The 17,166-nt window shown below is 49.0% G+C and overlaps 1 protein-coding gene across 1 annotated transcript in view; it reads left to right on the top strand.

The window, feature by feature from the left end:
* Window positions 1-5,748: 5,748 nt before the first annotated feature.
* Window positions 5,749-17,166, top strand: part of ELL (elongation factor for RNA polymerase II) — an 80,881-nt gene continuing 69,463 nt past the window's right edge. The window contains 1 exon segment of the mRNA XM_030540096.1: window positions 5,749-5,900. Within this exon segment, the coding sequence (XP_030395956.1) occupies window positions 5,766-5,900 (135 nt within the window). The 5' untranslated portion in view covers window positions 5,749-5,765.

Below are 17,166 nucleotides of genomic sequence, written 5' to 3'. Positions count from 1 at the left end.
AGACCCTCCCCTGGCCAGGAGCCACAGCTGGTCCTTGGAAACACTTGCTGTGAAAGCATCCAACTTGCAGCGTGTAGTCCAGGCTGTCCCCTTGCGGGTGTGTCTCCCCCACGTGCCTCTCAGCCCATCCTCCTTGGCCCTCAGTCCCTGCCCCCCCCGGTATGTCTTCATAGACTCATAGATTTTAAGGTCAGAAGGGACCATTATGACCATCTAGTCTGACCTCCTGCACAATTCAGGCCGCAGAATGTCACCCACCCACTCCTGTATCAAACCTATGTCTGAGCCATTGAAGTCCTCAAATCGTGGTTTAAAGACTTCAAGGTGCAGAGAATCTTCCAGCAAATGACCCATGCCCCACACTGCAGAGGAAGGCAAAACCCCCCAGGGCTTCTGCCAATCTGCCCTGGAGGAAAATTCCTTTCTTGCCCCAGATATGGTGATCACTTAAACCCTGAGCATGTGGGCAAGACTCACCAGCCAGCACCCAGGAAAGAATTCTCTGTGGTAACTCAGATCCCACCCCATCTAACATCCCATTGGGCATATTTACTGCTAGTAGTCAAAGGGGAAAACTCTTGTCTTTAATTGGGGCTCAGGAAATACCCAGCCCCTCTTCTGTAAGGGGAGCTGCCTGGGGGCCTTTGCTGGCTGGAGATCTGCCTTGGGCCAGCGGGGAGAGATGGTCCAGGCAGTGGGAGGGGGATTCTGAGCCGTGCTGGGGCAGTGGCTGATGAGGGGCAGGGCAGTTGTGCTGGCTTCCCTGGACAACTGGCTGGGGGGCTGAGCCCCGCCGATGAGCAGCACCATGAGCACCCCTGGCCCAGGAGCTGGTCCCGCAAGGGCAGAGGGGAGCAGTTGGTGCTGCCGGCACTGTTGCTCAGGTTGCAATGGGGGCTGAAGCTTTTTGTTCTCACTGCTGCTAAATGTGTGGGACAGGCCGGGACAGTGCTGCTCAGACTTGGGGAGGAAAAGCATTTGGCAGAGAACCAGCCCGTGTGCAGGGGTGGGGGCGAACAGATGGGGGAACAGGCCTGTCTTGCTGTCACCTTCTCCAACACCTAGGATCTTTCAGTCAGACGGCAGGGCCAGGCAGCCCTTCCCAGGAAACGCCTTCGGGGTCCCAGCACCTCAGGGCAGGGGGAGAATGGCCAGTTGCACCAGCGGAGCGGCGGGCTGGACTGCAGGCATGCACCGCTGGGAGCAGGACGTGTCCAGTACCTCACAGCCTGGTGGGAAAAGCCTCCTGCAGCTGGGGCAACCACCCTGGGCCCTGCACAGGTGGATCTAGCCCCACCCCCCCACATACCCTTCCAGAGGGCAGGGATGGGGGTTTCTGATTTGCTGTCACACTCTTGCACCTGCCCCTGTATTTACCCGTCACACACACGGCTCTCAGCTGCTGTGCAAGGAAACCCAAGTCCATCTGCAGGCCAGATTACCGGGCACTGGAGCCATGATTCACCCCAGCCTCTGTCCGCCCATGGGCACCTGTGCCCTGCGGTCTGCAGAGTGGAGCTTTGTCTCTGGCCAGGTGGCTCTGCAGCTCGGCACTGTCTCTCTTGGGGCTCTCTCCTATCAGGTGGGACCAGGGGGAGTGCCACATGGGCCATGCCCATTGGGAAATCCCTTTTGGGGGAGCTGCTGAGTGAGTCCCCAGCACCCCTGAAAGCTTCTCCACATCTGGCAGCCCCACTCACAGGCCAGCCCCATGTCAGTGTCTGCTACAAGACAGGCAGAGTGCACTGCAGTGGGAACAGCACAGGGGAGTCAGGGTTGGGCTCTTCCTTTGCCTGCTGCGTTCTGAGCTGCTGGGCCATTACCTGCATCCCATGACCAAACTTTTCTCTGGACCCATTAGGATGAGCCCCTTCCTCAGTGTTTTTCTTTAAAGCAGCTGGGACTCAGCACCTGGAGTCCCAGGTGCTAGCACGAGATGTGCCATGATGCCAGAGAGTTGGCAGCATGGAGCTCAGTCGGACCCTGGCCCTTTCTCCACTGCCAATGGGAGACCATCAGCCACAGAAACCACGGCGTTCTCTGTGTGTGCCATGTTGGGCCCAAACCTGCTGACGGGTCCAGAAAACCACTGGCTCCCTTGTGGCTGAAATACTGCAGATGCCAGCGTGCTCTGCCATAGGTCAGAGCGCCGGGCGCCCAGTGGCTGCTGCTCCACTTTAATAAACAAGGTGCCAGCTGCCGGGCGGAGAGGACAAGCCCAGCCTTTCCCTTCCCGGCCAGCACTGGGCAGTGGAAGCTGGGGGTAACTGGAGAAGAATGTTCTCAAGAAAACAGCCTCAATCTCCCCCGTTCAGCCAAGGTTTGTGACCTGCCCCTGTAGGCATGGGCTGCGGGAGAATGACACAATCATGGGACGCGCATCCCAGGCCCCTGGAGTGACTCCTAAAGAGCCACGTTCATCTGTGAGTGGCTGAACCTGGGTTCTAAAATCCAGCCCAGCAGCCTGGACACCTCGCATCCTCGGCACAGGTTAGCTGAGATCTGAGATGGCTGCTTGGTTCCCTCCTGTTGGCTATAAACGCACCTGGGGAAGGAGAAGCGTGAGCACTGGCTGTGCTAAGCTGCTCCACCGCAGTTGTTCCATGACTGAGCCCGTGTGCATCTGGGGCAGGGGCTAGAGCATCTACACACTGTGACACTGCAGAAGAGCCATGGCAACAGCTGGAAGAAGGGGACAGAAAACCCCTCACCATATGCTTGGCTGCTAGCTCTTGGAGATGCTGTGATTATGGTTTTGGTGCCCTCCAAAGGTCTGTCTACAGTGCAATTTGACCCTGTGACTGGCCTGTGCCAGCTGATTTGAGCTCACGGGGTTCAGGCTAAGGGGCAGTTTAATTGTGGTGCAGACATTTTGAGCTCTGGGACCCTCCCGCCTTGCAGGGGCCTAAAGCCTGGGCTCCAGCCCAAGCCCGCATGTCTGCACCGCTATTAAACAGCCCCTTAGCCCAAGCCCCACGAGCCCAACTGAGCTGGCACAGGCCAGCCATGGGTTTTTAATTGCAGTGTGGACAGACCCATGACGCCCTGCTCAGGATACTGTGGCTGATTTCTGGGTCTGGAGCTATTTTTAGTTGCTCAGGAGACTGAAACTCTATCCTGGTTTCTAGTGAAGTCGCAGAACCCATCTGGGGGGTGGCAGCCCGAGCAGACCTACGGATGTGGCTTGGCTGGGTTGCCATTGCTGTTGTTTAGTAACCTCCCAGGAGCTCTGGAAGGTGCACGCACATGCACAGATAATTCTAATCCCCTTTCTCAGGGACGGACGGGCTGTCCCTGAGGCTGCTGCCTGGTGATGCCTGTGCCGAATTTCACAGGCTAGCTGCATTTCAAATAGCACGATGGTAAACTAAACCAAAAGGCAGCATGTCCTTTGGAGAGAGGAGCCTCCTTTCTGCCCGCTGACCCACAGCGTAGCATGAGCTCAGGAGGCCAGACCCAGACCCACCTCGGGGAGCCAGTGGGCTGTGTCCCAGATGCTGCTCATTCCTTCCAGGGCAGCAGGTGCAGCCTGGTTCACTGGCTGCCCTGTCTGCATTTTGAGGAACTTCTTTTCTAACAACGGAAGTACCAGTAAGGTGACCAGACAGCAAGTGTGAAAAATTGGGACAGGAGGTGGGGGGTAATAGGAGTCTGTATAAGAAAAACACCCCACAATGGGACTGTCCCTGTAAAATCAGGACATCTGGTCACTCTAAGTACCAGAGATGGCACCATGAGCTTTCTTGTCAAGTGCTGGGGGGCTAGGGAACCCCTACATCCTCCAGCCTTGGAGCTGTTCCCTGCAGTAGCCCTGAGACTAGCTGGCGATGGAGGCTGAGTGGGGTAGGGTGGAGCAATGATGTGCAGCTGCCAGAAACTACGAACATTCCCCCAGTTTCAGAGGAGGAGCAAACCTCCCACAAGCAGCGGAAGGAAGCGATGCCAGCACAGGAGGAAGAGGGACCCTCCACTGGTACTGTACCAGCTGTTCCACTGTACGCTGGGCTTGCCACAAACCCCAGCGCTTAGTCACAGGTGCCTGGGACTTTGACATGTAGAGGGCTGCTAGCAGCATGTCCTTCAGTGACGCGCTTGGTGGCTGCCTGGCTCTGTGACAGAGCTGAGCCTTCTAACAAAGCCGGGGGGAGCAGCTAGGGCCAAGTGCTCAGCACACACTGCCGCCTCTTTGCGGTGCTAGATCTGAAGAAGTTTTTCCATGCTGACCCCAGCCCACCCTTTCTCTGGTGGCAGCAACCCCATGCATTCATTTAGTAGACTATACAAGCGGGGCCCTAATCCTCTGGGCATTTAAACGTATGGCTGGAGCATTTGGCATGTGGGTGAGCCTATGTTCCTAAAGCCTGAAACCCTCTCCTGGAGCCTGTGCTGTAGTGGACTCTGCATGGGCCTGGGGGCACGGGAGGTTGGACTAAAGCAGGGTAGGCAACCTATGGCATGTGTGCCGAAGGCAGCACGTGAGCTGATCGTTAGTGGCACTCACAGTGCCCGGGTCCTGGCCACTGGTCCGGGGGGGCTCTGCATTTTAATTTACTTTTAAATGAAGCTTCTTAAACATTTTATAAACCTTGTTTACTTTACATACAACAATAGTTTAGTTCTATATTATAGACTTATAGAAAGAGACCTTCTAAAAACGTTAACATGTATTACTGGCATGCGAAACCTTAACTTAGAGTGAATAAATTAAGACTCAGCACAGCACTTCTGAAAGGTTGCCGAACCCTGGACTAAAGGGATGGGCTGGTGCTGGCATTATGACACTGGCTGGGCCCGTGCCAGAGACTGCACCAGCTGTCAAACGAGGATGACCGCCCGTCCTTTTGCCAGCCCTGTGTAGACAAGGCCTGCTGCACAGAGAGTGTCCCACGGGCTGAGTTACTGGTGGGAGTGATCTACTGCCAGCTATGCAACTTCCTGTGTGGACACTTGTATGGGCTTGAAGTGCATCAGGCAAAAGCTAAATCACTGCAACCAATGTGGGCTACATGGCATTTGTATCAGTAGCAGTGTAATAATGAGGGGTGAGTAATTTACCAGTACAACCCCTCACACGGATGTCATAAACTGGTAAAAAAATTCCTTACGGGGTGCAGTGTATTCCCCATCCCATACTGTAGTCCTGTGTTTGGAGTGACTCTGGTATAAACGTGCTCACTCCGGAGTGGGGGCAGCTGTTGCTTTAACCCCCCCCCCCCCCGTGATGCTGTAATTAGCAGGGCGTGAACCAGAGAGTACATCTAACCCCCCCACCCAGCCTGGGGCAATTGTCCTGGGGCAGCCAGGCTACAAACTGCAGAGTTGGTGGGTTTGGGGTCAAGCCGGGACCCTGAGGCCCCCCCCCTTGCAGGGGGCCAAGACCCCCACTCTGACACCCTCCCCCTCGCAGGGTGCAGCCCAGCGTCCCCAATCCCACCGCGCGGGAGCAAGGGCTCCCTGCACTAGGGAATCTCTATCCCCCCCGCTCTCCGCCTGAGGGTGGCTCCAGGACCACACTACCCACAATGTACAGCGGCCTTTATTTGATTACCCCCGCCTCTCACGGCCGTACACCAATCGGAAGCCAGCCTTCCTCAGCCTGGCCAATCAGAGCGCGCTTGCCCGCCCACTTGCCCCCTCTTAGCCCAGCAACAGGCTCGCCGGCGGGGCGGGGCTCAGCGAATCGCCTGGTGAATAATCCATGAGGGGGCGGGTCATCGGGCGGGAGGCCCCGTCCTCCCCAGCGCGGAGGGGGAGATGGTCCCAAGATGGCGGCGCTGCAGGCGGAGCGCGGGTACGGGCTGTCCTGCGGGCGGCTCGGCCGGGGCACCCGCGTCTCCGTCTTCCACGTCAAGCTGACGGACAGCGCGGTGCGGGCCTTCGAGGGCTACCAGGGCAGCAAGGTACCGCGGGCCGGCGGGGGGCGCAGCTGGGTACGGGGGGGTGGCCTGGGGGGCACAGCTGGGTATGGGGGACTCCTGGGTATGGGGGACTCCTGGGTATGGGGGGGTGGCCGGGGGGACTCCTGGGTATGGGGGGGTGGCCGGGGGGGCACATCTGGGTATGGGGGACTCCTGGGTATGGGGGGGCGGCCGGGGGGGCGCAGCTGGGTATGGGGGGGCGGCTGGGGAGGGTGCAGTTGGGTATGGGGGGGTGGCCGGGGGGACTCCTGGGTATGGGGGGGCGGCCGGGGGGACTCCTGGGTATGGGGGGGTGGCTGGGGAGGGTGCAGCTGGGTATGGGGGGGCGGCTGGGGGCGCAGCTGGGTATAGGGGGGTGGCCTGGGGGGCACAGCTGGGTATGGGGGACTCCTGGGTATGGGGGTTGCGGCCGGGGGGGCGCAGCTGGATATGGGGGGGGCGGCTGGGGAGGGTGCAGCTGGGTATGGGGGGGCTCCTGGGTATGGGGGGGCAGCTGGGGACGGTGCAGCTGAGTATGGGGGGGCAGCTGGGGAGGGTGCAGCTGGGTATGGGGGGGCTCCTGGGTATGAGGCGGGTGACTGAGGGGTGCAGCTGGGCATGGGGGGATGGCTGAGGGGTGCAGCTGGGCATGGGGAGGCGGTCAAGAGGACTCCTGGATATGGGGAAGGGTTGGGGGGGCCATAGGGGGCAGGCTTTTGTGCATGGGGGACAGTGGAGTGATGTAGCACTTTCCTGGGGTCTCGGGGATCTGATCCTATTCTCCCCACAGGCAGGGAAGGCAGTGTGGGGACAGGCGAGGGCCCTTCCATCGTGAGGGTAGTGTGTGGGTCCCCCACCCAAGTTCCAGGAATTGGAGGGCAGCTTCCCTGGTCCTGTGCTGGTGTTGATGAGGTTCCTGCTCTAAGGGGAGCTGGGTAGGGGGGATCCAGGAGGTGCCCATTCCTGCCGGGGTGTGTCTTCTGTGAGGATGTTCCGCCCAGCCTATGGGGCATCTGTCCCAGCTTCCCTGGCCAGGGGCCTGGATCCCCCTTGTATGCTGTAAGGAGCAGCAGGGGGCACTGGGCTTGGAGTCAGGCCTGGCATAGGGCTTAGCTAGGATCAAGTAGATAGAGAATGTTATTGAGGCACCTTGCACACCCCTTTGGTGGTTTTAGGGGGGAGGGGCCTGATGGGAAAGGTTCTCCCCCATGGAGTAGAAATCCAGGGTGGTGGGGCTTGGGTCACCTCCATCGAGAAAGGGTTAAAATCCTTGGCCCCTTGCCACGAGCCAGTGATGGGTTTTATACTGTGAACTTTCTGACCCCATCCTCCCTTGCTTGGGCTGGGGGCTGCAACCTTCAGTTTGAAACTTCACCTGTGTAAACTGAAAATACCAAGAAAATACACACACACACACACACACAGAGCAGTGAGGCAGAGATCTATGTTGTAATGAGGGGTTCAGCACCACAACAATTCAGGGGGAGTTAATCCTTGTGTATCACGGGGTGCTAAAGAAGGGGTGAATCAGATTCTCTTCAACTGGAAAGAGCCCAGCTTCTACCCTGTAGGAGCATTCAAGAGAGAGACTTCCCAGGAAGGAAGAGGCTACAGCTTTCACTCACTGTTGAATATTTAACACTGTTGGGTAAAATGGGGAATTTCCTTCTCCTGTCCCTGTCATTGCTGCTGCTGATCTCACTTAAAGCTCTGATTTATCAGCTTCTCCTTCCAGGCAGGCAGATGCCTTGCACTGACCATAGACAAGGGTTCCCCATGCTCTAGAGCAGACTGTTGATTGCTGTAGGTGAGAAGGAAGCTAGCTTTTCTCTTTCTCTTCAAGTATCAGAGGGGTAGCCGTGTTAGTCTGGATCTGTAAAAGCAGCAAAGAATCCTATGGCACCTTATAGACTAACAGACGTTTTGGAGCATGAGCTTTCGTGGATGAATACCCACTTCCTCAGATGCATATTCACCCACGAAAGCTCATGCTCCAAAATGTCTGTTAGTCTATAAGGTGCCACAGGATTCTTTGCTGCTCTTTCTCTTCGTCTTTGATATCTTTAAAATTTTCAGGAAGGCTGTTGTTGAGATGTTTCCTCAAATTGCATCCAGTTAGCTTATTAGCTACTGCATAAATAAATAAAAATGGAAACACTGGACATCTTTTGCTAAGATGTCTCTAGAATTAATTAAAAAGATACCTCTTTTCTTTGCTCTTGCACAGTACACATTTCTCTGTCTTCACCTTGCAGGTAGGTGGTAAAAGCTGGGACTCTAACCTGTTTGTTGTTAGAAACATCCTGCTTGCCAGCGTCTGTAGAATAAACCATATGTTGTCACAACACTATTTTTAATTTAGGGTGTTGGTTACATCCCATAAGTGAGTTGGGCAATCTCTGCATGAGGGTTAAAGGTAATTACAGTCCCAGGGTTTGTCAATTTAACATTGGTAACAACAATTTATATTTTAATGAGTGTTTATCAGCTTTGTGAAAGGTCAGCAGCAATGAGTGAAGGAAACATTAGGCCTCTAATAGTGCGCTAGCTTTTCTCCAAAATGAGTCTGTCAAGGAAATTTTTGGGGGAAGGGGGGGAAATAAGGATTTTAGGCAGCTGTGTTAAATATTTTGGGAAACTTGTTTGAGTGCTTGTCGCACATGAATAGGGTTGCTTATTTTCGAAATGAAGTGTGGTTTCTATCTTTGTTTGGTAGCCAAGGGCTACTGATGGACTTTGCTTTCTGCTCCCCATCTGACACAGACAGACAGTTGGGCTTGTCTGCTACTAATGGTTAAATGGGTAGGAAAGGATAAGAATTCACTAGTTTGTGTAATGAATAACATGACAATTCGTGGGCTATTAAACACATACACTGTTTCTGCATTTGTTCTATCAACAAGCTAGAGAAACTGTTTAACTTGTCATCTTCCTCTGAAATGTGCTGTGCCAAGAAGCTGTCTTACTGCTCTTTCAGTATATGTGAAGGCTAGGCTTTAATTTCATTTGGGCTTGTAGAAGGTAAATAGAAGGATCTTGCAAAGAGTTTGTCCTGGTCTTTTTGAGTTTGAATTTGGTGTGACTGCAGTACTGGTCTAGCCCTTATCCAAGAAAATGTAAAAATCCAGTCCTGTTTGTTACCTGAAGTCAAATCTCTTTGGAGTCTGACCTGTCAATCCCTGTATAGTATGTTAGTGTGATTCCTATGGCCAGTCTCTGGAATTCTGCCAAAACAGTCAAGATAAAAAAATTGTCTCCAGTTCCTTGCTGAGTTTGCTCTTTGACTTTGTAATGCATGTGTTGAGTGTATACTCCATAAGTGAGCACCCAAAAGGAGTATTTGCCATCAGCTTTTCATTTTTCTCTTCCCCTCCATGTTCTTGCATGCTTGATAATAGCTTGCACCACTGGCAGATAACACAGACAAAGCTAACTTCTGTTCCATGACTTAGCTTCTAGTTAGAAGCCTCTGAGCAGCTTATTGGACTACTTCTTCCTAGCTGGGTCTTTGATACATGGTAAGTCATTTTTTGGCTCAAGTAGCTTTGATGTACCATTCTTGTAGACTTGGGAGTACTTGAAATATTATTTATAGATGGAGGGCATAAAACTCCTTTTGGAGAAGGCCACATTACGTTTTTACTTGTCCATGACTCAAGTGTGTAAAGTTAGGGTCATATACTCCCCTTGATCCACAATGGATCTCCCGATGAGGTGGGCATAAAGATCAAGTATGTGCCGTGACCCTTGTGTAGTAACAAAACTTGTAGCAATGCTACATTCAGCGTCACTGGGTAGGAGAGGAGAATGCACTTCTAGGACCACTATTATTTCTGCCCTTTGTCTGACCAATTGCCCTCATGATTGTGGACTTTTGGAAACTAGATGCACAGTTGCACAGCTTACATTTGAATATCTGATTCCGTGTCATCATTCTGTTTAAGAACTAATAGCCACAGAGATAAAATGGGGCAATATTTCACATCTTAGCCTGAAACAGCTCTGTCTGCAATCCAAGGAAAATGGTTGTGCATCAGACTTGCTTTACTCCACCTCCGCTATTGGCATATGCGTATGTTCTGCTTGACAGTCACCTTGTGTGTCAGGCAGGACACAATTGCCAGCTTTCTCCTGCCTCCTGTTCCTTCTGGTCAGTCAAAAATTCCCATTACTCTCCTGAAAGGGTCAGTTCAAGACACTGTTGGTGCACTTCCTGTTTTTCTGTTTATTTAGCCTGGGTCCTGAACATTGTACAGTACTAGTGTTGGCCCATTTCCTAATTCAGAACCAAAGATATGTTCTTAATCCACTCACCACCCTTTTCCTATGTAGACAACATAAGTTGTACCCATCCTCTCAGCCTGTTGTACAGCTGAAAATCATAATACAGGATACTCCCAATTAGCTGAGTAGCATGAGGGATGGGGATTTTATTCAGATAAATCCAGAGGACAGGAGCCATTCAGCTGTGGAGTGGCCTGGAATGATGATGACTCCTCTGAACCCTAGCGCAGGGTCTCTGCTGTGCCCCACTCACTCACTTCTGTCACAGCAGGACTGCAGAGGGCTCCCTGTGTTGTCCCAGGACTGTTAACACCCCATCCCTGCAGGCGCAAGGTGTGGGACTGAGCAAAGACCTCCAGCCAGGACTACAGCCTTCCCTGAACCTTGTGCTTACAGGGATCAGGTGTCACTGGTCCTGCTGCAGTGCAGGGAGCTCTCTACAACTCCGCTGTCACAACCCCATGTCAGTGGGGCCACAGAGGGCTCCCTGCACTGGTGCAGCGGTCATCCTCCTCACACTTCTAACTGGGGATCTCTGCTCTGTTATCTGAACTTCTGCATTATCCAACCCTTCATTTTCCCACAGCATGAGATACTTGGGAGACAAGGAGGAGATTCAGATAATAGGTTTCAGAGTGGTAGCCATGTTAGTCTGTAGCAGCAAAAACAAGGAGGAGTACTTTGTTAGTCTCTAAGGTGCCATAAGTACTCCCTGTAGTTTTTATTCCGATAATAGTTATTTTCAGATAAGAGTTTTGACTAAATGGGCATATACTGTACTAAAATGTGCATACATGACATGTCAGGCTTCAATGTCATGTCGTAACTTTCAAGGTTCTACATCCTGTGATGGGGTGGGTGAGGGTATGTGGATAGAATTAAAGCTGATGATGGAACCTTTAATTGTGAATCTCCTGAGTCTCTAGCCCAGGGGTGGGCAACCTTTCAGAAGTGCTGTGCCGAGTCTTCATTTATTCACTCTAATTTAAGGTTTTGCATGCCAGTAATGCATTTTAATGATTTTAGAAGGTCTCTTTCTATAAGTCTATAATATATAACTAAACTACTGTTGTATGTAAAGTAAATAAGGTTTTTAAAATGTTTAAGAATCTTCATTTAAAATTAAATTAAAATGCAGAGCCCTCCGGACTGGTGGCCAGGACCCGGGCAGTGTGAGTGTCACTGAAAATCGGCACGCGTGCGATAGGTTGCTTACCCCTGCTCTAGCCTGTAGTTCTTTAAAACTGCAGCTTCATGGTTTAAAGGACAATATGCTGTGAATGTTTAGAATTAATGTATCTGCTTTCTGTATTACATCTACCAGTCTTTCTCCTTTATTTGTGAAGATGGTAGTGATTATGAAATTCAGGAGCTAGTGGGGTTGCTGTGAGTATGACAGGTGGAGATGATGCAAGCTTCTGTCCCTGTTCCTCAGTCCTAGCCTGCAGGCACTCCTCCCCCACTACTTTTCCATAGCACCTCTCTTGAGCTGAGGCACCTGATTGAGCCAGACTGGTGAATTTTGGGATGTGGACTACCACAGGGTATTGTCCCTCTGCAGCACACCCTAGTCTTTGGCTTCAATCCTGGAACCTTGGTTTACTGACAAATCTGAATCTTCCAGATTTTGGAGTGAGGATATGGCTACACTTGAAACTTCAAAGCGCTGCTGCGGCAGCGCTTTGAAGTGCGAGTGTGGTCGCAGCCTCTACGGGTGTAGCTTGCAGCGCTGGGAGCCGCACTCCCAGCGCTGCGGCACTGTTTACACTGGTGCTTTACAGCGCTGTATCTTGCTGCGCTCGGGTGTTTTTTTCACACCGCTGAGCATGAAAGTTGCAGTGCTGTAAAGCCAGTGTAGCCATGGCCTTAGGTACTGCTCCTGTGCCAGTCGCTCTCTTGGTTTTATTTTCAGTCATATGCCCATTAATTTCTCAGTGGTAAAGTGAAGGCTCCCGAAGCAGCTGCTGAGTGGAGGAATAGATCAGTGGTTTGAGCATTGGCCTGCTAAACCCAGGGTTGTGAGTTCAGTCCATTTAGGGAACTGAGGTAAAAATCTGTCTGGGGATTGGTCCTGCTTTGAGCAGGGAGTTGGACTAGATGGCCTCCTTAGGTCCCTTCCAACCCTGATATTCTATAAAATCTGCTTCATTTGCACATCAAGTTATTTTACATGTTTGGCCACACAGAGTTTTCTTTTTGTTGTCTTGTGGGAATGAAGCCTTTAATTTTCAGCACAGACTGTTCAAAGGGATGGACATGTCTCGCTGCTTGTTGAGAGCATGTAGCTTTTTAATCAAAACCCATTAAATTGTCTTAAAGCTTTTTGCATAATTATTCCTTCTCTGTAACCTGTCTCTTCTCCTGCCTCATTAGTTCACAAATGCCTTCAGTCCATCAAAACTGAAGCATTTATGACATCATTAACATGGGATTGTGACGTTGCTAAGTGAATCAGTCAGGAGGAGGTTAGTTAGAAAGGAAACTCATCTGTTTGCACGTACACCCTTTGATGGTAAGCAGTGATGGGGCAGGATATAGCAAACATTACTGGTCTGTTAAAAGTTCTATTAGAGATTTTTTAATCTTGACCTGAATGTGCTGCCTTCCTTTTCAAGAAAGGGTACAGACAGAGGTTTAATCTTGTGTTTGAGGTATGTTTTGGCTGTTTCCTTTCAGTTATTTAGGGTAGCTTTTCTTCCAACGATATATCATTTAGATCTGCTCAAATTATAGATTTATCTCTCTACTTTTCAAATTGCCTGGGAAAGAATTGTCTGTAATTTACATCTAAAGTGACGTACAGTTGCTATGGGATTCAGTGGCAGATTATAAACCTATTATGTGCTTTTTTGTACTGCTGGTAGCTGACTAAAAACTAGGACTACTTGGTGATATGCCAGTGAAAAGTAGAGAGAACAGTATTTTGTCAGACCATCACTGAAAATGGTAGCAAGAATTTGAAAAGTGCTGCAGCAGTTTTGTGCTTTAAAGAAGGTACACTATTAACTTGAAAATCACAATTCTGTCTTGAAATATTTTATCCATATATTGTAACAAGCAACTCTTAGAGCAACTAACACTGAAAGATTAGTGCCCAGTTCTTCATCTGCAGATAGGTCTTAAATCCTGGAAGGTGCTGAGGAAAAATTGTGGCACAAATCCAGCAGCTGGATTAAGGCCACTGTGTTCAGCATCTTGCAAGAAACTCATGCTTATTTCCATTGTGTGATCAACTAGCTTCTGTACTGAAAATCTCTTCTAAACATCAGCAGGGGAACAGAAAAAACATTTAAAATTCCTTACAAAATACTTTTAAATGTCAAACTATTATTTGAGGTATATCTTATCAAACTCTGGTCTTCCAAAATTAAACTTAAGAAAACCCTGTTTGATAACATCCTTTTCAGATGAGCCCTGTGCACTGTTAAAAAGTCTGTATCTCTAAGTGGCTTGTATGCTTACATTATAAACTAATGGTTGACCTTAGAGCCCTCTCTATTAATAGGTGACCCTCAAACACATGTCTCCATCTCTTGGAAATGTTTTCTTCTTCTTCTTCTTCGTTTATTGTAATGTTCCCTGGCAGAGAGACTACTGCTGTTACGTCACAGTCACTCACTCACATAGTACAGGCTTTTGTCCTGCTAGCAGAGCAATTCTTTGTTAACAACTGGGGGAGGAGAGAGTCTTTTTAAAAAAAACAAACAAAAAAGCCCCCAAAAAACAAAACCTAAAATTTGAGAACTCAGAGTGTAGACAAATGAAGGCTGGTCAGTTGTGCCTTTATTTCCTGGATAATTTGCAGAGACCCCACTGTGTACTGCGGGCAGGACGAGTTTGCAAAGTATCTCTAAATCTCTGTGCATGTTATAAAGTGAGAAGGAAGAGACCATACATGCATCACTTTAATACCAATTTATGCCAAATAATCCCTGGAAGAAGAATGCATTTTGGCTGACTTAGCGGTTTGCTGAGTGAGATGGACGGAGTTGCTTTGCAAGAGTAAGTAAAGTTTGGAGCTACAGCAGCTACTTTTAGGCTCTCTAGAGTAGTCAGTGCAGTTGTAAGGACGCCAGGGGTTGGTTTTTTGGTGTGAGGGAAGAGGGGTTCTCCTTACTCTAGCAGCAGCAGTAATTTCAAGAGCATGGACAACTTTGTGCTTACCCCTGAAATGTTAGGGATAATGCCACTTTTATAAACATCATCATCCTAACAAAAGGAATCGGATTGACAGCCCCCAGACTAGCCATCCTCTTACCCACAGAGCAGGCACGGAATAGACAGTAGTAAAGCCAGCTTTCTCCCCAGCCAGCATGCCTAAACCCTTACCTGGAGGCATCATCCAAAGAGGGAGCTTAAATTTTGTAGGAGAAATAACTTTCTGTGGTAGCATTAATGTTGCTTGGAGTAACCCATGCATTAAGGCAGCCTTTGCACATTGTAGTAACTTAGTGTTGTGTGTTGATTGATCTTGAAGAATTTTGGTATAATAAACAGGATGGCACCATTTTTTTGCAGCTGTTGTCCTAACCTGATAGTTTGTTTTGAGTTCCAGTACTGCAGTGAAAAGGGAAACGTTAAAAATCCAATGCATTTTGCATTGCTGTACTGAATAGACATTGTTTAGGAAAAACACTTCGTCTCTCCTTTCTTTGTTTTGGACAGATGCCTTTTTAACTTAAAGAAACCAGATTTGTTTAACTTTGAAAAGTGGTCACTGCATATGAATATGACTTTATTTGGCAACCAACCTCCACCCATTTTGAGGCTTCTCTGATCTAGCTACAGTCTAGTGGCTTCTGTTAACCTCTCTCCTCCCCCCTCACCCAACAATCTATGCAGCAAAACCACTTTTTTTGGCCTGTGTTATCTAGGAGAGAATTTCATGCAGTGTGGACTGTAGCAGCAAAGATCAAGTACTTGATGCGAAGGTTTTATTAGAAGGTCAGCCAGTTTTGTTCTGCTCCTGAGGGCTGTTCCTTACCTGACAGGTGATGTTCCAGCCCATCAGCAGCCATGTGTGGCGTCTGCTTATGTGCCCAGCCTCCAACCATTCCTGGGCGCTTTGAGGTAGAGAAAAGATAAACACTTTCTGATGCATTTGCCTCTTGGACCAACTGGAGTAGAGAAAAGGGGTGGCCCATGTGACTTGAGAGATGTGGTCTGAGCACAGGACTGTGAACCAAGGATTCTGGAGTTCTGCTTCTACTGGAACCTTTAGTCCAGATTATGCTGTTTATTTAAAGGTGGAGACTGAGTTCCCCTTTTTAGATCTATGCAGCTCCATGTGACAGATTAGCGGTACTACAGAACACTCTAAACATTTGTCATTTCCTATATGTGTTTACTGGTGAAGTCTGATTATTACCACATCCCTTTTCAAGTTATTCTTTGGAGAGCTGGTTAAGAGCTTTCAAGCCCCAAATTCTAGTTCAGTAATTTTTGTCACTTGGATGACATGCCCTTCCTTTGATTAGAGAGAGAAGACATTTCCTGATACTTACAGCACTTCTGCTCATATTAATAAGATCTTGATAGTAAGAAGAGTTTAGTATGGACTAATAGTGTGTAGAAAGAATAAGAATGTTGCACACAGTCTTAGCAAAGGATACTAGTAGGGATGGAAGAAATATTGGCTTAATCCACATTGTGTTATGCCCGAAGGATCTGCATCTCCCAATACCCTAAATAGAAGAAGCTTTAATCTTCATTTTTATATTCCTGATAGCTGAGGGCCTGCATTATGTGATGGGCTTCAATCAGAAGCTTATGTGGCAGTTGTGATTATTAGAATCATATTCCACATTTCAGTGTCTAGACTCTGTTTGTATGATTTTTGTTGTTGTTCCTTTTCAGCTTCTTGGCACATATTTAAATTGTTATTGGCCCATTGTCATTGTGAAAAAATCAAAGTGTGTCTCTGTTGATTTTTTCCATCCCCCCTCTTCCCCCCCCACCCCCCCCCACCCCAAAAAAAAGGCGGTGGAAACAAGGGAATTGACAAAACTTCACTGTATAACCTGTTAGCCACTGAATTGGGCTTTGCTGAGGAAACTCTCACTTGGGCAAGTTGTGTCAAGTAAACCTACTCTGAAAGCACTTTGAAATCTGCAATGGCTTGGAAGTCATACCACTTGATCACGAGATGACAGATGTGAGGAAAGATCACAAATTCTTGATTGGTTCAGTGGGACAAATATCTTTCAGTGAATGACATGGATATGAATTTTATTGTAAGTGTTTAAAAAAAATTCCCAATGGAAATTAGAGACTCAAATTTAATCTTCCTAAAACTAAAAATAACACTGAATCTGACTTAAACCCACAAAAGCAAGAAAATTCCTAGTTGAGACTGGAGTAAAGCACCTTTTTAATTTGAGTCAGAACTGCTCTAGTCCATTTTCAACCAGGAACTTTCTTGCATTTGTATGTCTATAAGATCTTTAATATTCCAGCAAACACATTCTCAGTGGACTTCATCTTCTTTCCATTGCCTTCAGTGGGAGCAAGATTTGGCCCCATCCCTTGAATCTTTAAAAGAGATGGACTGCTGTTATAAGTTGAATGATTTGTGCCTAAATCATACTTGCATTACTACTGTGAATAGACCTACTGAATATAAAGGATCATCACAGAATATCAGGGTTGGAAGGGACCTCAGAAGGTCATCTAGTCCAACCCCCTGCTCAAAGCAGGACCAATCCCCAACCAAATCATCCCAGCCATGGCTTTGTCAAGCCTAACTTTAAAAACCTCTAAGGAAAGAGGTTTTCACCACCTCCCTAGGTAGGCCCATTCCAGTGCTTCACCACCCTCCTAGTGAAAAAGTTTTTCCTAATATCCAACCTAAACCTCCCCCACTGCAACTTGAGACCATTACTCCTTGTTCTGTCATCTGGTACTACTGAGAACAGTCTAGATCGATCCTCTTTTGAACTCCCTTTCAGGTAGTTGAAAGCAGCTATCAAATCCTCCCTCATTCTTC

Source organism: Gopherus evgoodei, chromosome 22 (assembly GCF_007399415.2).
Source record: "Gopherus evgoodei ecotype Sinaloan lineage chromosome 22, rGopEvg1_v1.p, whole genome shotgun sequence".
Classification (NCBI taxonomy): Eukaryota; Metazoa; Chordata; order Testudines; family Testudinidae; genus Gopherus; species Gopherus evgoodei.
The sequence above is the reverse complement of the archived record's forward strand: the minus strand, read 5'-3'. Positions and strand labels throughout refer to the sequence as shown.